General features: G+C 36.4%; 1 protein-coding gene across 1 annotated transcript; it reads right to left on the bottom strand.

Annotated features, from left to right (window-relative positions):
- Positions 1–1,960: 1,960 nt before the first annotated feature.
- On the bottom strand, positions 1,961–22,665 carry trim55a (tripartite motif containing 55a). The gene is made up of 10 exons (XM_053486654.1): positions 22,373–22,665; positions 18,563–18,735; positions 10,492–10,675; positions 8,058–8,153; positions 7,110–7,255; positions 6,476–6,563; positions 6,260–6,282; positions 6,059–6,183; positions 4,210–4,631; positions 1,961–2,302 (listed from the first exon to the last, which is right to left on the bottom strand). The coding sequence occupies exons 1-10, from the start codon at positions 22,490–22,492 to the stop codon at positions 2,207–2,209; spliced, it is 1,473 nt and encodes a 490-aa protein (XP_053342629.1). The 5' UTR covers positions 22,493–22,665; the 3' UTR covers positions 1,961–2,206.
- Between the last annotated feature and the right edge of the window lie 3,290 nt (positions 22,666–25,955).

The following is a 25,955-nucleotide window of genomic DNA, read 5'->3' as shown; positions in this document are numbered from 1 at the left end:
TTATCATTTAAAACAAAATGAAAAGGAAATAAATCCTTTTCCTGATGTTTTTGGATAAAATCTGTTTTCCTGTAGGATTTTCTTGACACCTTCATGGTTTTATCTTACTGTGGAAGCCATGAAGAAGAGCTTGAAAAGCACATGCAGGATTTCCTTAATTTATCGCAAGGCGCAGGGGTGCGAAAGAATTTCCAAAACATATGATATACTACAGAACACTGTGAAGCCACAATGACATCACCAAAAACAGAACGTCCCTGCACAACTGAGGAAAGGAAAAGATAAACTTTCTGTTATAAATGTATTGCATTTGGTCTTACGAGACCAATGCATGGTGGATATAGCAAAATTGCAGAAAGAAGATAGATTATTATCCAATGAACATCCCTGGAAATGTATGTAGGTAGCAGCATCATGATATCGGCCTGCTTCTCCTTAGCAGGGACTCTAGTCAAGATAGAAGGAATCATGGATAGCCCCAAATACCATTCTGTTAGTAAACATGCTTGGTGTACAGTACATGCAAATTGAAATGGTTCTTAATCAATTGACTCTCTGATGTCACATGCCTTTATCTCATCATCTCATCTACAAACCAAATTGTCACAAACCATCAATAAAAAAATGAAGATTTTAAATGATTGGAATTGGTTTAAAAACTGTCCTTATGGGGATATGGAAGGAAGATGCTGAACTGTCAACCTAAATTAACTGAATGGGTCTAAAAATTACAAGACCATGATCAGAGATCACAAATGTTTGGTATGGTTGCATCATAGAAATCTCAGAGCAAATCACAGCTATGTTCAATAGGAACAGTTAGAGCATTTCCATATGCATAATATGATAAGAACTCATTTGGTTGTGAATAAACAGCAGTGTGGCCATAAGAAAACCACTTGTTAGTAAAGGTAAATGTAAAAGGCTTCAGTTTGCCACCGTGAGCACGCATGTGTTACCCTCAGATTCAGGGAGTCAGAATGTGGGACCAGGGACTGTGAGAAATCAGGAGAGGTCCAAGGAAGCCAGCAGGGGGCTTTTTGCTGGTCTTGCTCCTAATGTAAGAGTCGCAGGCATTAACAAAGTGACTGTCTTCTCTCATGGTGGGCCACCAAAACTGTTGTTGAACCAGAGCCAAAGTCCGTGCCGCACCGGGGTGGCAGGCCGGTCTAGAGCTATAGTGCATCCGGAAAGTATTCACAGCGCATCACTTTTTTCACATTTTGTTCTGTCACAGCCTTATTCTAAAATGGATTAAATTATTTTTTTCCTCAGAATTCTACACACAATACCCCATAATGACAACATGAAAAAAGTTAACTTGAGATTTTTGCAAATTTATAAACTCCCACGGCCAGTCGCCTCCCTCGCTCCAGTACAGAGGCCGTCCAGTCCTTCCAGTCACGCTCTTCCTTAACAATCAGCTCTACGTAGCTCATTCCCTTGTCGACTTCGGCTCTGACCAGAATATGATCTGTGCAGAATATGATACTCCACTCTTCCCTATTGTCCATCCGGCCCACTATGGAACGGCACTCCCTCCGATCACTGGGAGTTCAACCTAAAGAACTCCGGGAACCGCTCTAAATAGATTTCCTTCCTTGTCATAGATCCCAAGCTTGTCAAGCCTTAGTCCCAGTTGGTGCTCGGACATCCATGGCTTGTCCATCACAACCCACACTTAGACTGGAGAAACAATCAATGCAACGCAATAACCCTCTCTGCAGATGCGCGAGGTGCTGGCCCGGCCTGAACAATTAGCGCAACAGGCAAGCAGCAACCGCAAACTTTTTTGGACAGTGAAAAAGTTACTACCTCAAATTTATACATTATATTGTATATCCTACTGATATGTCAATCTATGATCTGCCTTTATAGTGTTCACTGATTCAGTGTGATTAATTTGTATATAACTGTGTTACACAGGAAATTGTGTTAAATAATAAACAGCTGAGAAATATATATTTATATTCTTTTATTTCACACTCACCCCTATTCCCCTCAGCAGTCATCATATTTAATAGGTGTGAATTTTACAACTTTGGAATTATTCTAACTATTCCAAAACTCTGATTTTAAATTATTGTAATATCTGTTTCACATATACGCATGTTGTGTGCGGATAACATATTTCTTTACAAAATCTGCTAAATTCTTAATAAGCAAACATGATTTGGGACAAACTTTCCTATATAGGACAGAAATTTTACTTAGGTGTATTGAGCCAGGAAAAGGAGAAAACATGCCGAGGAAGACCATCCGAGCTTTGAGTGGTAATTCCTTCACTGGGGTTGGTGGACCCCTGAGAGAGAGAGTAAAAGAGAGAGAGAGAAAGAGAGAAAATATGCTTTGAAAAATGGTGCCAAATTGTGTGGTGTATAATTTGAATAATGTATATTCATTTGACCAACAATTTGACGCTTCTGCAATGCTGATTTTCTTTCCTTTACCAGTCCAAAATATCAAAGTGTGCAACTTTCTTTTTGGCTATGCAGTATATCAGCCACTAATCAGCCATAACATTAAAACCACCTAATTCAGGGTAGGGCCGCTTAGTAATGCCAAAACAGCTATGACCCATCAAGGCATGGATTCCACAAACTACAGAAGGTGTGCTATGCTACAGTCAGTATCTGGCACTATGACATGCAGCAGATCCTTTAAATCCTCTAAACTGTCCGGTAGGGGCTCTATGTATTGGACTTGTTTCTCCAGCACAACTAATAAATCTTGGATCATGGAATTTGAAAAATAAAATAATAAGACGAAGCAGGGTCATATATCAAAACACATTTTCCAATAAGAAATAATGGAAACACAAATTATTTGTTCCACAGCCCCAAAAATAAATACATAAAAATAATTAATACAAAATATAAAGTAAAAATAAAACTAATTAACCTGCGCTTTACTTTTAAAAAGAATCGCGACAGAGCAGTGTTTCAGTTAGAGAGAAAGAAAGTGTGTGTGTGTGTGTGTAAAGGCGAGAGGAGGAGAAGTGTTTTATTGCTTTAAACATAATGTTGTGTGACAACATTGTGTGTGAAGACGAGAGGAGGGGGAAGGAGTGCGCTGTCCAATGATGCGCGTGCACACAGACACAAAGTGCAGGCTGACAGAGAGAGAGAGAAAATTGACCTTTAACCTCTCTAATGAGACTTTCTTTTGCTTTACATGCACGCACACACATGTGTTGTAATAAACCGTACACAAGTTGTACACACACGCATACAAACACAAAATAAAAAATGTTTTACATGCACACACATGATCACAGTGTTATAGTAACACACGCGTGCATGGATGTTGATTATACCAGTGAGGGACACGCAGTAAGACTGAGCAGGGAGAAGATTACTCACAATTCTGCAGCGTGCGCGAGAGAAAAACCATTGGCTCAGTTGTGATCACTTGATGCTCGGCATCAAAACAAGAAGTGCATGCGTGATAAAAAAAAATAGCAAGTCGAATATTGTGTAAGTCAAAATGTATTTTGTATTTTCACAACTGAGCCAATGGTTCTTTTCTCTTTCACGCTGTGGGATTGTGAGTAATCGTCTCTCATGGTGTCTCAATGCGCGGAAAATTAATATGTTTAATGACAATGCAGTGTCACATTTCCGCGAATGTAAGCAAAAGCAAGTGTCATTAGTAAGGTTACTTGTTAAAAAAGTTTACAGACAGAGCAGTATTCTGTTAAAGTGTGTGTTGGTGCTCACTTGCGCGTGTGAAAGCCGTCCTACACAGTAGTCTCCACTCCTCCTCTCCTACCTCATTATCTTCAACCATGATTCTTTTCAAGGGTAAAGTGCAGGCTAATTCGTTTTATTTTTATAATAATATTTTTATATGAATATGTTTGGTTTGTAGAAGGAATCATTGGAGTTTCCATTATTTCTTATAGATAAATTTGCTTTGATATATGAGTGCTTTAATATACAACACACTTCCGAATTTTGCATTCCAAGCTTAAGTTAACTGTTGTTGTCGTTTTTTCTTGCTTTAAACATATCAACATTGAGAACTAACTATCTACTGACTGCTTAATATATCCCACCTCTCTACAGATGCAGTGGAATTAAATAATTAACCATGTCACTTTTCAGTGATTTTAATGTTAAATCTGATTGGTGATTATATACAGAAGTATTGATTCAATTTTTAATTTATGCCGTGTACTTGTTTGTGTGCATTGTATTATTGGTTTACCTCTGTGGTTGTATTTTCTGGAGCGCTGGGAGCTGTGCTTGTAGTTGGTGTGACTGCAGATGTATTCTGTGACATGCTGGTGGTTGTTGTTTGGGCAGGAGTGAAAATGGTTGGTGGTATGTTTTGTGCTGGTGGTGTGCTTTGTGCTGGTGGTGTGCTTTGTGCTAGTGAAGGGTTTTGTGCTGGTGGAGTGTTTGGTGCTGCTAGTGTGTTTCTGTCCAATGTCTGGGCAGGGTTTGGACCAGTAGTCAGTAGAGGTGTGCTCTGCACAATCAACTGGGAGTCTGGAGTCAGGATAGGGCTTTGCTTGACAGGGGAGGTCTTCAATCCTTCAGACTTTTGAGTATGATCAACAACATGTGCATCAGTAACCACTTCATTAACATGATCCTCCTCCTCATCACTAGCTTCATCATCATCATCTGCAGACCACAAAATGTTACATATAAATACAACCAAAATAAGACAAACACATTCTCAAACACCATCATCTAAAATTTCCCTAATTATAGTATCATCATGGTATCTTTTTGACATTTATGTCCTAAGTGACACCCACTTTTCAAGCCCAAATTTAAAGCTGAAATATCACAGGTAGAAGCATGTAATATACCTGTGCACATTGAGAGAGAGAGAGATAGAGAGAGAGAAACTCTTACAATGTAAATGGTGGACTTCCACTTTTACTTCAGTAATTTTTACCTAGGGTATTTCTACTTTTACTTAAGCATTGAATTTGTGTACTTTACCCACCACTGTTTTTTACCGACGTATAAAACCGGAAAATTAATTTGTATGCATTTACTTATAATTTAATGTTATCATTAAAATACATTTGAAATTGTTATCTGATACCCCACATAAAAGGATATTGGTAACCTGTCAAGAATTAAAGAAATGTGGTGGGAAAAAACCTGTGATTGGAATTCACTTAAATGTTTAGTCAAGTTTGATCATGAAAAAAAAAAAAAAAAGAGTAGAAATGAACAGGGACTAAATAGCTGTGTGTTTTGGTGAAGCTAATCAGAGAAAATGTTTGGGCACACATCACGTAAAAACTACTAAACATATTTTAATAGGGCTTCACATGTAGATTTGGTCGAGCTTGAGGTAACATATGGGCTTTATTTTATTGCAATCAGCCCACAGGAAGGGAAGATCTGCAACTTTGAAATTTAAATGGAAAACGCCCTTATAAAAAATCTACTTTAAATAAAATATCCTTAGGTCATCTCAAAATTCAACAAATGGCGCTGTAGATTTTTAATACGTACTTATGAGCAAGCAGTTGAAATCTACTTAATAAATGCAATCTCACAGCGTAACTCTGCAGCCTTCATGGTAACACGTAAACATTTTAGTTCATTCCAAAATTCAACAGATTTTGAGTGTTTGAGTGTGCAACTAAGTTTCACGTAAACAAAGTCGCGACACATATACTATTTAGATATAATTAAATAATTAACTACATTATTCAGAATAAACAGATAATGAGTTCTAAATTAATACAAATAAAAATACAAAGAACTTTACAATTATTATTATTTATTCACTGAAAAATACTGAATTTATTATTAATGTAATAACCTAGTCATTTGTTTCACATAAAAATTATGAGCCTAGACCTGATCAACTGAAGCAACCCAAAATCATAACACTGCCACCAGAGGCTTGTGCAATGTGCACTACGCAGGATGGGTGCATCGCTTCATGCACTTCCCTTCTTATTCTGACACGCCCTCCACTCTGGTTTACGTCCAATCTGGACTTATCAAACCACATGATGTTTTTTAATTGTGGATTACTCTTCAACAATTTTACAGACTTTTAAGTCATATACAGCGGTTACCTCCGACAAAGTCAATTTTAAGGATGGCCCTCCTCTCAGGCTCAAAACTAACAGTAAAATGATCCATTTTTTCATAGCCACGCTCCAGCTTCTCCAAGGAAGATGTGTTTTTCCCCTCTGCTATCCTTGAAGAGAAAAATAAAACATTGTAAAGTATAGGAATTATGCACAACTATGTTAAATCCTTCTGTGTTTACTTACTTATGTAGCAGAGGCTTTGCATTCTGTTAGAGAGGGCAAAAGGGGACACACAGCATTTAAGACAGGGAGTAGTTTAATTCTGGCATGAAAAAATTCAACTGAAACTGAAGAGCTCTAGCTCCAAATGTAAAATAATGGGTTAGGTTTAATTTGAGCAAAATCTAACAATAGTAATTATTACAAGTGATCAGCATTTAACAAAAGTTTATCTGTGACCTGCAGGAAGATTGCCATCTCTGGTTCCTCCATGGTTTGGATTCCTGTCTCCACCAACTTTGCACTCTTGTCCAGGTGGTCTGTGTACCTGTGCAAATATGGAAATAAATAATAAATATGTGTGTGTGTGTGTGTGTGTGTGTGTGTGTGTGTGTGTGTGTGTGTGTGTGCGAGATAACCGTCAGAGCAAAGGTAAGTGGACAGCTGACCATCCACCTTTATGTATGTCTTACATACTGTTGCCACAAAATTTATGTATGTGGCAACAGTATGTATATCTTACATACTGAAGCACACATTTGCATACAATGTGAAGGCATGTCATAGCCTTTAAAATGTCCTTCAATGTACTTTAGTGTTTACATTTACATTACATTAACATGTTCCAACATGACAATGCCCTGTTCATGAAGCAAGGTCCATAAATAGGTGAAAGATCTTGAGTGGCCTGCTGAGCGCTGACCTCAACCTTGCTGAACACCTTAGGAATGAGTGCCAGGCCTTTTTGCCCACCTCGGAGGAATATTTGTCATTATAACAGAAAAGCGTGAACTACATTTGAAATAGAATGTTTAAAGTGTCTACAAACATTTGGTCAGATAGTGTAAATGCTTGTGTGTGTGTGTATGTGCACCTGTCCTGTAGACCTTTAATGTAATCAACTTTCTCTTGCTGTTCTGCATTGATTTTCAGTGTCAGCTCTCCTTTCCTATCCTCCAGCAATGCATAGAGATGATCAAATGTCTCACACACATGAGATTTCTGCTTGCGCCCATTCTCCTATGCAGATGATAGACAGAAATAAATGATATATAATTCTAGCTTCAGGAATTCTTATTCACCCAGAAACACAGTTATGCAGATTCAATCACATGAGGTGGCGTTACTGGTTAGTGTTTCATTTACAGTCAGACCAGGAGCGAACTTATAATTGCACTGATATAGACAAGCTTGTGAAACCATATTATTCAAACTTGCTATGTCATACATCTTCAGTATACAATATATATAATTTTCTGTACAGAAATCCTTCACGGACAATTTATGTACTGTAACTGTACACACACACACACACACAAAAACACATTAAACAAAGTGGCACTAGTAAATTCTGATTTCTTTGAGAATACGTTTTTTAAGAAAAATAAGTCATTTACTGTATTAATTATTACTATCTTTTATTAATATTATCCATAGCAATTAATGACAGTTAAAGTGAGAAAGGAGTTATTTTGTGGTTTCTACAGATTGTTACATGCAAATTAGTCTGTTAACATACATCACAGGGTGAACAAATTCAGTATTTGATATAGTCTCAAGGTCTCAGCTGGGTCTTTTGTGAAGCTGGATTTTCTTGTTAGTTAATATTTATACTCAGCTTTGGATTTTTCTGGTCATTTATTCTATTTAATTTACTTGGTGATTTAATGAATTAAGAAATAAACCATTTCCTTTAGTTTATACTGACTGTTTTTTCTATTAAGTAACACTGTGGTAGAGTCCTACAGAATGACAGATCATAATTATATGTCCTACACATTTGAAAATCATGCAAAACAGACAGAGACAAAGAGACACATACCTCCACAGTTCTGCAGCTCTCCTCCAGCAGGCTGATGATGGCCTGAATTCTGTCATTGTTTCCCACTAGCATAGCAATACCCTCTGACAACTCTGTCTAAAAAAGCATTACACACATTAAAACATGCAAAAAAGAGAAAGAAATTAAATCCTAAGTGGTGGAGTTCTGTCCAACAGAGTGGGTAGCCAGCCCCAGAGAAAAGCTGATGAAAATCGATTTCTTTACTTAAAGAATAATACTGCTGTTAATGAAGCAACTACTATTAAAGCAATTGTATTTAGGCTAAATGTAAGGCTGGACAAAAAAAAATTCTTTATTAATACGTGCCTATTAACAGCCCGAGTTTCTGACAGTTATCCCTAGCAGACACAATGTAATCAATTGTCTCACATTTGCTGAAAATGATATTTTAATCTATAATCAATATATAATTATACAGCTCTATATCACAATGGGTAACATGCTTTAAAGGTTATACGGCCAATGTAATTTTTTCCAGTTAAAATGATGCATTAGGCTGCTATACTGTTTCAATTGAATTTACAGATTTGTTTACAATTTTAATTATCTGCAACTTTTTATTTATTTTGTTTTATACAAATGGTTGTTTTTGCATTTTTTTTTTATTAAAAAGGAGTGAGTTATATTTGCTTTTTTTAAATGCATGAAAACAATATTGTGAAGTCCCTTTAACAATTGTAAAACTATTGTTTACTGCCTACATTTATATACTCCATGTAACTTGCAAACATATGTATGTATGTATGTATGTATGTATGTATGTATGTATGTATGTATGTATGTATGTATGTATGTATATACAGTGAACCCTTGGATTACGAGCATAATTCCTTCCGGAAGCATATTTCTCGTATTTCAAAACTTGTAACTTGTAAACCTAAGCGGATTTTCCATAAAAATATTGGAAACTCAAATTATTCGTTCCACAGCCCCCAAAAAATAAATGAATAAAAATAATTACTACAAAATATAAAGTAAAAATTAAACAAATTAACCCGCACTTTACCTTTAAAAAAGTAAACATAAATCCCAACAGATAAGTGTTTCCATTTGCGCACGTAGGCACTGTGTGTGTAAAGCTAAAGTAAGAGGAGAAGAGGAATCAACCCCCTCCCCTTTTCTCCTCTTACACAGTAACCCTTCTTCCTCTCTTATTTAAGTTTTTCATACACACACACACACACACACACATTAACGGAAGGACTAGTTTATTGGAAAAATTAACAAGGAACATCGCTAATGACACTCGAATAAGCGCATATTCATGCAATCACTGCTGTAAAGTAAAAATAAAACAAATTAACCTGCACTTTTCCTTTGAAAAGAATCGTGACAGAGCAGCATTTTCATTAGAGAGAATGAGAGAGAGAGAGAGAGTGTGTGTGTGTGTGTGTGTGTGTGTGAAGGCGAGGGGAGGGGGGGAGGCAGGGTTTTGGTGTGTGTGAAGGGACATGGTGTTCGAAACCGTGCAGACAAAGTGCAGGCTGATACAGAGAGGGAGAAAATGGATCTTTACGAGCCTTTCTTTTTCTTTACATGTGCGCAAACACGTGTTATAATAAACAGTACATGTGTGCTGTACACACACGCATAAAACACAAAATAAAAGATGTTTTACGCGCACACATGCACGATTAACCACAATTCCGCAGCACAAGAGAGAGAAAAACAATTGGCTCAGTTGTGATCACATGAGAATGACACAAATATTAATTTTACGTCTGCTGCTTCAGTGTTTTTAGATCTTTTAGTCATATGCTACTATAGTATACTGAAGTATAATTACAAGCATTTCATAAGTGTCAAAGGCTTTTATTGACAATTACATTAAGTTTATGTAAAGAGTCTTTTCAAGACCTCTGGAATTTGTCATGGCATGCTTTCAATCAACTTCTGATGGCAGCACATTCTAGCATAATATTTCAATGTTTTGTCCCCCGAGCCACTTAGTTATCACTTTTGCCTTATTGCAAGGTGCTCTATCATACAGGAAAAAGGAAAAGGACTTTTTTATCACCAGACTGTTCTTGGATGGATGGCTCTTGGAAGGTGTTTTTGTACCATTTTTCATTTTTGGCTGTGTTCTTAGGCAAAATTTGAGCAGTAAATGTTATCTAAAAGACATTTGTGAATCGCATTACACTTACTGTACTGTATATGTGACAGGAGCAGCCGAAAGACAAACAAAAATAAACAACACTTATGTGAATTTTAAAAACTGATCTGGCTCCATACTGTACATACAGGGCCTGCAGTACATGTCAGTGCAAAGAGTCAGGCCAGCAGTGGGCAGCACTAACACTTATTTTGGGAAAGACATATATTTAATTGGTGAATTTTCCACTGAAAAGTTTTTTTTTTTTTTATTGGATGAATTATACAGTTCTTTTAATACATATTGAGGATGACTTACCTTCTGAGTATCATAGACAGTAGTAAGTGGTGCAACTTCACATTCTTGATGAGCACCAAACACTTTGCACAAGGAGCAGGTGGGAACAGAACAGGACACGCAATAGATATTAATCTTTTCGTCCTCGTGCACCTCGCACATCATCACAGCTGGTTTCTGTTGTGACTCTGCGTTATTGCTTGTACTGAAAGAGAGAGAGAGAGAGAGAGAGAGAGAGAGAGACATTTACGCTATGTTCACACTATTTATTGAAACATTTATTAAAATATTTCAGATTATCACATTAATTTTAGAAAGAGGATTTCATGTAGAGATTTATGGATTAATTCAAAAAGTGGTGACTTTATTTACTTCAGGGGTTCTTCATTCCAGTTTTGTCCTATTTTCCCTTATACCTAAAGAACATTTCAATTCAACTATAACTGATAATTTATATATTTAATGTACCAGAAACTTGGATTTAACCTAAATGAATCCTTCTGGGTGCTGTCTACTGTTACCACCCCTACAGTAAATGTATACATCACCTAATGAATTGTGTCCACTAATTAGTATTTACAGCCCACCAGGGGCCTGTTCTGAATTTCGAAAGGAATTTGCAAACTTGCAAACATAAATGCACATCACATGTCCTGGTTTAACTTGAACACATTTACATTTGGAATAAATATAAATAATGTCCACATTACAATACAACATGCTAAAATGATGTCAGTTCACTACATTATTTCATTTAAAAGGTATCTTGGTCATAATTTAGGTACTTTCTTATGGTACTCTATTAGAGTACAATCATTTTTGGTTTCTTCAAGTAAATGGTTGGCTGACTTATATTAGGGTGTCTTTATGTCTGTCGTTCCTTCTGACTCTCTTTAGTTAGGCTGTCAGAGCTAGACCTGTCAAAGTCCCTGCTTGTACTTTCTGCAAAATGTGCATTGACTTTATTCATTACATGACTGTCAGCATGCCTAATTCTCTCTTTCTCTCTCTTTTTACCTAATGCCTACTTCTAGTTAAAGCTTTCATCACATGTAGACCACTCACTGCTGCTGAAGATGGCCTTATGTGGTCTGCTTAAAGATTATTCTACTTATTCTACAAAAAAAAAAAAAGATTGTTTTGGACTGCATTTATTACAAACAGTTTTGCTATGATGTCTTATGACTGCAATCGCTCGAACAATTTTAACTTTTTAAGTTATTACAGTTATATGCACAAATAACAAATATTATTACAGATCACTTTCTAGTGATTCCATCCTGGTGCGTAAAACCCAGGGGCCAGGGGTAGCTTAGTGGTTAAAGGTCCTACACATCATATTTTTTTATTAAATGTTAATATGATCTTTAGGGTCCTAATGAAAAGTTTGTATTATACGTTAATTAAAAATTCAAAATTATTGTGTCAAAAAAACACTAATTTTACCTGGTAAAAACTAGCTCTGTTCTCAGCAACCTGTTTCAGTACATGCTAATTTAAATGCTCATGACCTCTGCTGTCACAACACACGTGGGGTATAGCCACGGAAGTGTAGTCCAGTGCGGGCAATGCTTTGGACTGCATTACCCACAAAGCATTGCCCACAACGCAGTGCTTTGTGGGTAATGCAGTCCAAACTGGAAAACGCTGGATTATAGAGCCCGAGCCTGTTATCTTCAGTCGTTTTTGGTTTGATTTAGGTACGGAACCTACGCGGAAGTTTGTAATATCGCTTGACAACGCAGAAATTAAAAGAATGGACATGCATCGTCTCGATTTGTCTTTCTCATCACTGCATGGGCATGAATTAACGGGCTGTTGCGCTGCCGTGAGCAACAACAACAAAAACAGGAGAAGCTTAACCGAGAGAGATACGGACGCGATGTGTTTACTGATGTGTTTACATGACTTCTTTTTTTTTTTTTTTATCAAATATTTTTATTGTGTATATTCAGAGACATGTACAACACAGAGTAGCCATGAAATACACAGTAAAGACAATATAAAATAAAATAACAATAACAATAACAAAAACCCTCCCCCCAACCCGCCCTTGGCGACACCCTAACCATCCCGCCCTGGATCTCAGAGTATGATACAAATGGAGAAAATACATGTAAATACAATACAAAAACATAAATCATCTAGTTCCTTATAAACAATTGCACTGCACTCTTTCTTTGATCAGATTATAAGCTGCATCCCATGCAATGATTGTTTTCTGACTGGCTACATGCATCCGGGCTACGGATCTCTCCATCATAACAATGTCTAACAAGGAGTTGGCCCATCGTTGCCATGACAAAACATGAGGTGGCTGCCATCGCAATGCCAACATTTTCTTAGCTGCAGTGAGTCCAGCCAACAGTATGCGCCTTTGTTGGAGAGAGAGTCCTAAACTGGAATCGTCATTGAGCAGGAGTAAGGAAGGAGAAAAGGGGACAGTGACCTCAAGCAAATCACTCGAGGTAGCAGAAATTTGTTTCCAGAAAGCAGACACATTGGGACAATCCCAATACATGTGCATAAATGACCCTACAGCATTGAGAGTGCAAAGGTCACAATTAGGAGATGTGATAATCTTCATAGCGTAGAGCTTCCTGGGGGTTAAATACATCCTGTGTATAAATTTATAGTGTATTAATTGGTGGTCAGGATTTTTGGAGGTGTCATATAAATTTTCCCATATTGTGTCCCAACAAATTTCTTCCTCTCCAACCAATGTGAGATCCCTACTCCACACACTCTCTGCTGGCAGCGGTATACGAGGGTCAGAGATAAATTTGTAGAGTTTGGAAACCAACCCACGGGTTTGTTTTTGTGGCGCACATAACTGATGCAACGGATGGGTCAGCAGTGGAACGCCCCAAGGGACACCATATGCCTTTATGGCAGATCTCAATTGCAAATAAAAGAAAAATGATGCACCGGGTAGGTCATATTCAGCTTGTAAATCACTAAAAGCACGCAAACCATTTTCATTAAACAGGTCATTGAAAACATTCACACCCTTATTTCTCCATGATGGAAAAGAGATGGGTTTTTTTCCAATAAGTACAGAAAAACTATTAAATACGGGAGAGTGCTTATGCCATTTTAAATCTACCTTAGTATGGTTCATTACTGTATGGCAAATCCTAAGTAGGTAGGAAATTATAGGGCCTAGACGTGATTTAGCCTCTTTAGGTGGTATATTAGATTACACTAAATCTTGAAGCCTATAGGGCTGAGAGATATTCTCCTCAATTAATTTCCAGGAGACTGAGGATACCGGGTTAAACCATGTAGATATTGGTCGAAGCACAAAAGCCCAGAAGTACATCTTAAAGTTTGGTAAACCCAATCCGCCCTGTGTCTTATCCCGTTGGAGGGTTTTTATTCTAAGACGCGGTCTCTTCCCATTCCATATAAATTTCGATATAAGAGAATGTAATTTATCCCCATAACCCTTAGAGGGAGGGAGGGGAATCATTGAAGAATAAAAACTTACTCGGGGAAGAATGTCCATTTTAACTACTGATATGCGGGCTTGTAAAGAATTTGGAAGCTTTGACCAACGCTCTATATCCTTCTCAATTTGATTATATATGCTCTGAAAGTTATGGGATGCAATGCGAAATATAGAAGGGGAAATATCAACTCCGAGATATCTAAACTGATTCACCACTGGAATACTAGAGGGCAGAGGCCTAGTAGAATGAACTGAATTCAAGTGCATTAATGAAGACTTAGTCCAATTGATCTTATATCCAGATAATGAGCTGAATTTATCAAAGGTGAATAATAAATGTGGAAGAGAGGAACCTGTGTCACCAACATAAAGAAGAATATCATCTGCATATAATGATATACGGTGTTCAGTATTACTGAAGGAAATAGGGACTATATCTGGGTGATGTCTAATTTTCTGAGCCAGTGGTTTAAGTGAAAGGGCAAAAAGTAGGGGAGACAGGGGGCAGCCCTGACGGGTGCCCCTTGATATGGGAAACTGAGAGGAGAAAATGTTATTCGAATATACCATAGCAGAGGGGTTTGCATACAGGATCTTAATCATTCGAATAAAATCTGAGCCTAATCCAAAAGTGTCCAGAGTAGCCCAAAGATAATCCCACTCCAAACGATCAAATGCTTTTTCAGCATCAAGCGATAGAACTGAACAAGGGAAATCAATCATATGTGCTGCATGAATAATGTGTAGGAGCCGGCGTATATTGTCAGACGCTAATCTGCTCTTAATAAATCCAGTCTGATCATTATGTACTAATTTTGTCAAAAATCCTTCAAGTCGTGAGGCAAGCACTTTGGCAAACAATTTCACATCCCCATTCAGAAGTGATAGGGGTCTGTAATTACCACATTGTGAAGGGTCCTTGTTTGGTTTAAGTAATAATGTAATTATTGTAGGGCTGCAACAACTAATCGATAAAATCGATAATTATCGATAATGAAATTCGTTGTCAACGAATGCCGTTATCGATTAGTTGGGCTGCTCACGTCACTGAGGCGCGCGACCACAAGATGCACAAATACACACAGATACACAGCCGCTCGCGCAATGGAGGTTACAGGAGCGTCTGCAGGATAAAGCGCGCGCCCCGAGTCCTTCAAGGTTTGATAGCAATTTACATTAAACGCCTCTAAAAAGACGGTAACCTGCACGCTATGCAAGACCGAGCTTTCACCGCATGTCATGCACGAACACTTAAAGAGATAACATGTTGGTGTTACGGATGGCGAAACGTCAGCAGGGTCGGTAAAAACTGTATCTCTTATCGTGTAAAAGTTGTAAAGTTTAAGTGCTTTTGTTTAAACTGTTTGCTAACTTCGGGACAGTCGCGCTAGATCTGTTCACGTGCTACTCGCTAGCATCACATTGCGCAATCACCTCATGAGCAATAGTGATTAGTTAAATGGCGCTATTTTAGATTAGCTTAAATTACACGGTGCGAATAACAGTAGAATATTACATTTAGTGATTTGTGGTTTTCAGCGAACGCAAATAACAGTACATTTGTGACTATTAGCTTTTTGCATTTCTACAGTTTTTTTATAGTCCTATTAAGTCCTATCCTACAAAGTTAACTTGTAATTTACTGTGGTTTTACTTATGCATACATAGTTTTATTATACAAAATTACATTATTTTAGCTGTTTATATCTTATCAACTGAATATATCAGTGTATTTTTTAAACTATATATATATATATATATATATATATATATATACACACAGACACACACACACACACTGTATAAACTGTATATATTATATACTACATTTCATTTAAGGTTTAAAATGTCAAAATTAAAGATTATTAAACTCTATGTGGCTTTTGGATTTTTAAAAGTTTATTTTTATACATAAATAATACCCTGATTTATGTTTTTTTTTTAAATAGTTATAAGCAAAATATCAAATTTAAGAAGCGGTTAGGTTTTATCCGATTAATCGATTAATCGAAAACATAATCGCCCAACTAATCAATTATCAAAATAATCGTTAGTTGCAGCCCTAAATTTTTGCAGTGTTGACTCCTGAATTGAAAGCTCCTTTGTCAATAGCAGTATTGATCATGTCTAACAGCGGTGGGCCAAGTATGTCCCAAAAGACAAGATATAGCTCAGGTGGAATACCATCCCAACCAGGGGATTTTCCCTTCTTCATACTACCAAGAGCATTCCTCAACTCCTCCAATGTAATCGGAGCGTTAAGTTTCCCCAGGTCGTGATGAGGAAGAGTAGGAAGATTGAGGTCATGGAAAAAGTTTTGACAGAAATCGGTGTTTAGGATTATTTCAGAAGGATAAAGGGTAGAATAGAAATTTTTAAATTCCATATTAATTTCACCAGGTTCGGTTAAAATGGTTGTAGGTGTTTGAATAGCTAGCAAGTGGCTCGGTCTAGATCCATTGAAATAATAATTTCTTCTGGTTCTATGTATTAGGAATTCCGCCCTCTGTCTCAATAGAGAATTTAGCTCAGTCTTTGTTACAGATATTTTCCCCAACAGGGCATCTACCTGTGTATTCTGTAGTTCTGACTCAATTCGGGCAAGAATGTCTTCTAGTTCACTTATTTTCTGAAGTCTCTTTTCCTTAAGATAAGATGAAAAAGAAATAGCTGAGTTCCTGATTGAACCCTTGATGGCATCCCATAAAAACCTGGGGTCATCCACTGAACCTGAATTGATCTTTATGAAAGTCTTCAAGTTAGTTCTTAGGAAGGTGCAAAACTCTTTATTTTGTAAAAGAGACGTATTAAAACGCCACCGTGACGCTCTAGGGGGGGTGTTCATAAGCGTAAAATGAGCTGAACAATACTATGATCTGATAGTGGGCAAGGTATAACTGCAACATTATGAATTTCAGAAAAAGAAGAAGGAGATGCTAATATATAATCTATTCTAGAAAAGGTCTGGTGTCTGGTTGAGTAAAAAGTGTACTGTTTAGAGGTGGGATTGAGTATGCGATATAAATCTACCAAACTGAGTGCTAATAGAGTGTCCATCATATCCCTTGATGCACGTATTTGCGTAGGGGAGGAATGTTGCGCAGATTTATCCAACGCCAAATCAATACAAGCATTCATGTCTGACCCTAGAATGAGTGAAAAGTCGTGTAATTGAGCTAGAACTGAAGTTAGTTAGGGGAAAAAATCTGGTTCATATTGAGAAGGTGCATAAACAGAAATAAAAGCAAATTTATGACCTGAAATTATGGTTTTAATGTATGAAACTCTGCCATCGTCACTGCCATACTTCCCCACTATATTTAATGAAAGACTGCGCTTCAGTACTATTAGTTTACATGACTTCTTAATCTTCGACAGACATCGTTATAAACCATCTAACGCAACAAAGGTAAGCATAATATAGTTTTCCGACTACGTACACAGTTTGCAACTAGACAATCACCTTAATGCATTGTTTATTATAAACGGGCGATTAGGAATTATATAGAGATGGATGTACACAGAGAAGAAGCCATAACCATGTTCTATGAGAGTATAAGTTAACTTACACTCCGCATTCATCGTGATTATTAGAAAAGGCGATCTGCAAAGAGTCATAGTAAAATAAATCACACTCACCGAGCCTGGTGAAGATGAAGCAGGAACACGAAGCGTTAGTACAGATCCATTTTTTAGGAGCAGCTTCCTAGTAAAACCTGCTTTATATTGACCTGCGTTTATAAAGCAGTCTGGTGAAAAATTATTATCGCAAACATGAACGCATTTAGGTAAATCAGCGGGGACGTTAGCTTTAAAAACTAAATTCAGCCACTGTGTCCTCAGTGGCTCAGATAGCTAACCCTAGGTAGGTACCCTAGGTCACTAACCCTAGGTAGTGAATGACAACTGCTGTGTTCGCTATTACACCCAACAACTGTACACAACACTCGCTTAGGCGCCATTTTGCTCCAGCGGCGAAAAACAATGGCCGACAGCTTCTTCTCACTCGGGGCGGGTCTTTGCTAAAACACCAGTGTCAATCAACTTGTGTAGGAACGACCTCTTGTGGTGTGGCGTCACACGGCAAGGCATTTGAGATTGGCCTGATTTCAGAAGGGGCGTGTTATTGTAATAAATGAAAAGAAAACCACTGGGCGGCTCTGGTACGCACTCTCCTAACACACAGTTCAGTCCAAACAGCTTAAAAAAGTGCATGTAGGCCTGTATGACCCCTTTAAGGCATTGGACTATGGTTCGGAAGATCCCTTAACCCTCAACTGCTCAGATGTGTAATGAAATAAAAAGAAAAATGTAAGTCGCTCTGGATAAGAGCCCAAATGTCCAAATGTAAATGTAAATGTAAAACTGCTTGCAGACAAATGTCATGGTGCCTTGCCGAGAACACTCTAAAAAAAAAGGTATTCCTGCCATCTAGCTGTTGATCACTACTGGTAAGCCACATTCTCACCATACAGGCTACCTAAAAATAATGCATTAACCATTTAGCAAATTCAGCCATTTTTACATAGTCTTTTCATTTTTCTAATTGCTCTTGAGTAAACTCAAATACATTTTTATCTGGGTAACCCTGCATGACAGCCCCATTTGGGAATCTGGGTGTGTTGCTGTTGACAGACGTACCTGATTGTCTCCCGTTTGTACATGTCAATTATGTTTTCCACCAGCAGGTTCCTTTGCAGTCCATAAACACCGTGGCGATCTAGAACAACTTCATGTCTACAGGAGGGGCAACGGAAACGCCCACCAGAACTCACCGTAGAACCCCCACGTGTTGGCAAATAAGGATTGGAGGCCTACAAACACACATATACACACACACACACACACACAAGGTATTTTCTTAGGTATTAGTCTGGCTAAAATTACTCTCAATAAACAATTAGAGTGATAATATTTATGTAAACTAATTCAGTCCTTTTATTTAACATCAAAGTGTTTTGTAAAAGGATTGTCATGAATCCAGGTCATTTCCAAACTACCTAACAGTTAGGGTTGAACTAGAAAGCTGGGCAAATGCAAAGTAAGTTTATAAATGGGTTTATATGACGATAATATAATTTTAATATTAAAATTGCATTGCTGTGTTTCATTATTATCCTGTATGTTGTCCCTGTAAATTACTGCTTTAATATCATTAAGCCTATCTAGAATTAAATTAGATCTAAATAATAATTCTGTATGGGAATTACCTAAATTAAACCTCTGGTTGAAGAAACTGCTCCGGTAGGACACAGCAAACAACAGACACATTAAAATAGAAGTCTAAAGCATGCTGATGTGATTATAGGCTAGTAACTCAAAAACATACGGTACTGTGTCTTAAACACACTTATGTAGTGCTATAACCTAGAACTGAAATGAAACTATATGGCATTAATTGGTATGAACCCAAACAAAACAACCTATTATAATTTATAATAAAATTATGAACAATTTTAATAGCACTAGTTACCATCAGATGCCAGATAATTCGTTGAATGAAGTTAACTTGTGTTCAATTAAAACTACAGATTAAAACCCTATTCGGAGTCCGTTAGTCAAAGATCGATGCAATGATGGAGAAAAGTGGAAAAAATTTCTAGTTTGATAAGGATGAAAAGCAATATTTTCGGCAGAAAACCCCAAAATACTAAAAACACCATCTCTACAGTGAAGCATTGAGGTGTACCATCATGTTGGGTGGATGATTTTTATTAGCAGAGACTGGGAGATTGGTAAAGTCAAAACCTGTTATGTGAACAAACAAATGTGTTCTTTTATTTATTTAACCTTGGTGTGACATGGAAATCTCCATTAAATGCTGACATATTGTGTACGAAACAGGATTTACACAATGCAACCCTACTTTAGGCTAATGAATTGCTAACATTCTGCAATTTAACATAAATTTATTAAAATATTCGCTTTCCTCTAACTATGTTGTAATTTGATATAGTTATTTAGTTATATTCTATTTCATATTGAGTATCTCAGATTACACCTAGGAATTTCTGTATTTCTCATTTATTGTTTTCTATTTACTGTAGATGTGTCACTGTTTCTGAACATACCGAGGTCAGAGGTTATATCTCTCCCATACACAGGCAACATTAGGCCTACTTTTGTCTCACTTTTTCCCTGACTTCTCTGTACAAAAAGTGCATTTTGAGCATATGTTAATAAAATGTTTATGAAGTTATGCTTTTAGTGTTAAAATAAAAATCCACACCAATCTCCTAAACACTCATTCCCTATTGCTGAATTTCTAAAAATTTAGTGTCATGATGACCTGGATGGCTCACCAACAATACCAGAATGTGTAGTAAATTAACCTTCGATGAAGCAGTAGCAATGAACCATAAGGCAACCACAAGCAAAGGTTTTGTGACCTGAAGCAAAGAAATTGACTAACTTCTCTCAATAAGGGTATGACATGTGTATGTATATGCAATATATATTTACAGTATATACCCTGGATATAGTGAATATAGTCTACTTTTTACTAGTGCATGTTGATTTTCTTCATTCATTTGGTTCAATTTAAATGGAAAAGGCAGCGTGTCACTGAGGACTTAAAAGGAGCAACATTTTTAAATACCAATTCAGGAAGAAAGAATTTGTACGTTGTTTTTTTACATAAAAAATGTATTACAAATGGAAACCACCATTCCATCGTCAACACTTAACTGCCAGTCAGAATTAGGTCATTTCTAACCAACAAACTGGGAAACTGGACATTTGGTATTTGTTAGCAACATGCGGCAGCTAACTGAGGTGGGTGATGTATATTTTCTTTCTAAAAACAGTTGTACACAACTGTTTAGTCAGTGTTTAAGATTTAATAAATTAATATGTCTGTATGTTGAATAATCTAAGGCAAATACTTTAATATAATATAACTAATTTAAGTTAAAACATTTTACTTCAATTCCATTTCTAAGGGCAGCTGTGTTGATTTGACTTCACTCTGTAAATAGGGAAAAACTAATCTAGGAATAATACACCCGGTTGACTTCTGTCGGTATTTTATCTCTTGATAGACATGCTCCCTATTTACTCTGTCGAGAAAGAATGTTGTGCAAAAATAGTAACACTGCCATCAAAAAATAGTGCAAATCATGTTTAAAAACAATAATTAAAAAAACAAATATTTAATACATTTTTTTAGATTATGTTTGGTATAGGTAGTGTTGTACAATTACTATTTTAAACAATTTAGCAGCTAAATCTGTAGATATAGTTTTTGTTTGTTTGTTTTTAAGAAAGAATGGTATGGTTCTTTTGTGAATTCGATATGTGTTACCCTGTTTAAAAAAATGACCTGCATGAAATGCTGAAAACGCATAAGGAGTTCTAAGATAACTGGGGTGAGGAACCCTCCCACTGCAAAAGCTTGGAAGGATGGTGTACTGTTAAATTTGTAGAAAAATATTGTTCAGAAAAAAATATGATGAAATGAGCTTTGTTAAATACTTAAAGTTGCATCATATAAAAATGTAGAAATTACAGGCATGTTTAATAGTAAAAGTAAGAGCATTTACACACACACACACACACACACACAATGAGATAAGAACTCACAGGGTTAGGACTAAACAACTGTGTCCATAAGGAAACCAATTGGTAGTGAATCATATTGGACAAAAATGTATCAAATTGCTAAAAAGCATAAAAATTGCCAACAGAAGAAAAATCTTGTTCTAATTAGTCCAGATTGACCCTCTTCCAGAGTGATTGGCTCGTCAGGGTAAAAAGAGAAGTACATAAAGTGATCCATGCTGTACAAAGCCTCTGGAGGCAGTGTTATGATATGGCCTCAGCAATGGTATGAGGCAATAAAATGAAGTCAGCTGACGACCTGAATGTACTGAATCACCAGGTTATGAAATCAATGTTGTTTTCTTCACTGGTGTCACAGGCAGATTCCAGGATTCTAACTGTGTGAGTGGTTCTGGGAGCATGGGAAATACTCTCACCATAATCAAAGCTAAAGTTGGTCAAAAAAAATCTGTGTACAGTGTATATGTTTTATTTTTTTTTTAAACCAGACAGTCAATACATTATGAATGCAAATTTTCTTTTTTGTCATTATGGAGACTTTTGTCATAGTCTGTGTGTGTGTGTGTGAGTGCTCCCCATTCTGAAGTGTAAAACACATGGAGTTTTATTGGTTCCCTTAAGGCCATGAAAGTTGACAAAACACTGCCATTAGTGTTTTAGCGGGATTTTCTTGACATATTGCCAGGGTCTGTCAGGTCTGTCAGAGTTTTACTTTAGAATTTTTCCCCAAAAGTCCTTGTGAACGCGACCTTACAGAATCTCCACAACAGCACAGTGAAATAGTGTCTCAGAACAAATCACACGTGTTCATTAATTGAAACATGACGACATTAATGATTGGCTACAATAACCAAAAAAAACCCGTTATGAAATAATGATTTGTTTCACTACCTGGAATATGTCATTAGCACATTTCCGGCAGAGGTTGTGTTGACAGGGCAGGATCACCACCGGCTTGGTGAACATCTCCAGGCAGATCGGACAGATGAGCTGCTTCTCCAGGCTGTCCATGCTGTTGCGCTTTCAGGGACGCGATTGTTCAAGACACAAACTCTTGACTCAAAACGAGAGAAATGGCTGTAAAAGTTGTATTTTTTCTCTTTTCCCGGCAGCAGCGGCCTAGTTCTGGCTCCAAGTCAACCGTGTGAATAGTGCCGTGTCACTGCGTCCCTCACGCGCTGAAACTTCTCCTCCCCCTCCCACGGGGTCACGGCGCGCGCTCTGTTTTTAGCACACACACACACACACACACACCTCCTCTGTCATGTCTGCTTGACCATATATGAAAAGTGAGTGCTTAAGGCCAGCCAAAGCGTGACATCGCCCCTTCCTTCCACTTACGAAGCACTGGAGCAAGAATTACACTGTCATTCTCAATGAAACAAAACCACATCATAGGGCTATTCTGCAGGAAAGGTGGAATTTGGGTCATAGAACACTCCTGAAATGTTTTCTTGCTTTACACACAAAACGTCTTTTTATGAATCCACGAAAAGTAAAGTATTTACATTAATGCATTTTTATACATTCAGTAACAGGTGTTACTTCTCTTCCTGGTAACACCAATGACGGTAACACCAATGACAATTTAGAGAAAATCATAACTATTTACAAAGTGGCTTCTACAGTAAGTGCAAGACCACATGGTTTTCCATTATGTGAAAATCAATAAACTATTAAATGCAGTCAGTTTTTACGTCCAATATTTAAGTTATATTTATAAAATGAATAACACTAATGACAAACTTAAAGTCCTAAATAAATTATGACATTTATAAACAAATAAACAGAGACATCTGACATACCTTCATCTAGTGACCTATTCCGCAGACAAATGTGGATCATTTTCTTTCGATGATTTTTTAACCGGATTATCTTTGATTGGACATATTCCCCAGACTTCTCACCTTCCGTCATCGGCCTCCATCGGACTTCATTAACCCCTTTTACAGTATGTTGCATTATTTTCTAATTCAGTACAACAGATTTTTAATGTTATTAATGACTGCCTGAGAGAAAAGTAGAGTATTTATAATGTTTTCATTCAACAAATGCTTAGAAAAATATATCCTTTTGTACAGAGAAGTTAATATGGTCAATATCAGACATTTGCTACAATATAAAGGACCTGGAAATAGTAAAGAATCTTGAATATTTTTACTATTCTCTGTAAGACTTGTGATTGTGATCCCAGGAGATACTCAGCCTAGCCCTACTGGTACCAACAACAAGAACGGCCATTAGAAATTATAGACAGGGGGCATTTTTAGAGACATAATCTATGTCACCACAAAGTTACTGGCACTTATATGAAGTGCTAAAATTTTAATTGCAGGTAAAATCATTTTTTTTCAAAAAACTGTGGAAAAATACATCCAGATTAGTTTATGATAGTTATAGTCCCACTTTTATTTTAAAACTAGGAGTGAAAAAAAATGCCAGTGAATGATGATGAGGGAAAAATAAAATTAAACACACCCTGAAGAAATTACTGCAAAGCATTAAAACACTATTAAATTATTGTACTGTATGTATGCCTTAGTGTATTGTAATGGTATTTACAGGTTTATTCTTTGACTTGTAATGCTTATTTTACTAGTGTTTAGGTGTAAATGAAATCTCCTGAATTTTCCTACTTATGATGTCATTAAAGTGGATGTTAAGTAGAGTTAACATTTTCTAGCTAATTGTGGAGTGCATTTATTTTGCAGAATGTGCACTCATTTCCAGCCCCAGTCATCAGATATAAGATTGGCCGTGTTTTGACCACACTGCATTTTCAGAATAACAATGACAAGTTAAATGTGTTATAATAACAATATGTTTATGTATCATGTAAATATGTAAAAATTGTATTATCAGTTATATATTTCAGTAAGTAAATTACTGTACTTGATCCTATCGAAGGATAACCATAAGCATTTGCATGTGCCCCCATTAAAGCAAAAATGAGGGAGTTTGAGGATCTGATAACAATACTAAGTGTACTGAGTGTATGGAGAGTTTTAGTGTTAATCTGTAATACCACTGCTGTACAATTCTCAAGTAGAAATGTAAATCAATAATTTGAGTAAATTGAATTTACTCTCTATATAAAAATAATAATAGAAAGTTAAGTTACAAGTAAATAATATAAAAAAGTATGTAAAAGTAACATAAAAGGCAATTAAAAGCTAGTAAAACGTAAATAAACGCTAGTTAAAACTAACTGCTTTTAGGTTTTATATACACTAGTACTAGATGAGCTTAAGGGACAGTTTGAAACTTGGTTTATTTGACATTCAGGGATGTATTAGATGCATGAGAGTGTTAACCCATTACCTATTTAAATTTTTATTTTATTAGTTTATTTAACAGTCAAGCCATGCCAAAATGGTCTATTTAGTAAAGCAATGTTTTATGAAAGTAGAAAAACACACAAAAAAGTAGAAAAAGACAACAGTAGCAAAAACACAACACACACAAAAAATAAATGTAAAAAAGGAAATAAAAAAACTAAAAAAACAAACAAACAAACAAACAAAAAAACAGCTAATCACAAGATGTTGACATATATATATATATATATATATATATATATATATATATATATATATATAATATTGATGTCCTCTTTGTCAACATCTTGTGATTATTATATATACCACACCTCGGATACCTTACAATGACCTTACATTGAAGTATTACCAAAAAAAAACAAAATCAAGGCAGTTAAATAACTAGTTAGGAGCATAATCATCTTAGTCATCTAGCAAAAAGTTTATTATAGGCTACTGTTTGGGTTGTAACTGAGAAAAGACCCCCACATTTTTTTTTTTAAACTCTAGTCGCAATTCATGTGCAAAACTGAAAAAGAAAACATGAACAAACCAACCTTCATAACTCTGGTTATGGGTGGAGGTCTGGGCATAACTTACTACAATAACAAGTAACAATAAGTAAATGTTATTTTATTTTTCTGTTTTCCTTAAATAATGAGAAACATACTTCTAAAGACCATGGCTTCTCCACAGCTTTCACCCTCAGACGATTTTCTCATACTCAACAAACTTTATTGATAGTGAATGTATTTAATAACTGCAACCTCCCATAAAAATGAAATATGAAATTCATATTGTGGGGTAAATTGTAACAGAATTGACTCTATGGCAGATGTTATTGTCTGAGTCTTCATAACAACTGATGAAGTGTCTAACTTGCAGGAAAGTTCATAAGGTATACTGTAGAGAACATGAAGCAAGAAAAGCGAGGGAATGCCAGGCATCAAAGCCCAGTGGTAAAATAAAAGTTGGGAAAAGTTTCCTACCATGCTTTATTAGCGACATTAGCTTATACTATCCTTTTCTTTTTCAGCTACTGTTCCACCAAAGACAGGGATACTCTAATGTTTAATGTAAAACTTTAGCTCTTGACCTGCATCATTTTATGTATTATGCTGCAGCCACATTATTAGTTATATAAACATGCAGGTCTA

The sequence above is a fragment of the Clarias gariepinus genome, chromosome 25 (genome assembly GCF_024256425.1).
Source record: "Clarias gariepinus isolate MV-2021 ecotype Netherlands chromosome 25, CGAR_prim_01v2, whole genome shotgun sequence".
In the NCBI taxonomy this organism is placed as follows: domain Eukaryota; kingdom Metazoa; phylum Chordata; class Actinopteri; order Siluriformes; family Clariidae; genus Clarias; species Clarias gariepinus.
Note: the sequence above shows the minus strand (reverse complement) of the source record. Positions and strands in the feature narration are given on the sequence as shown.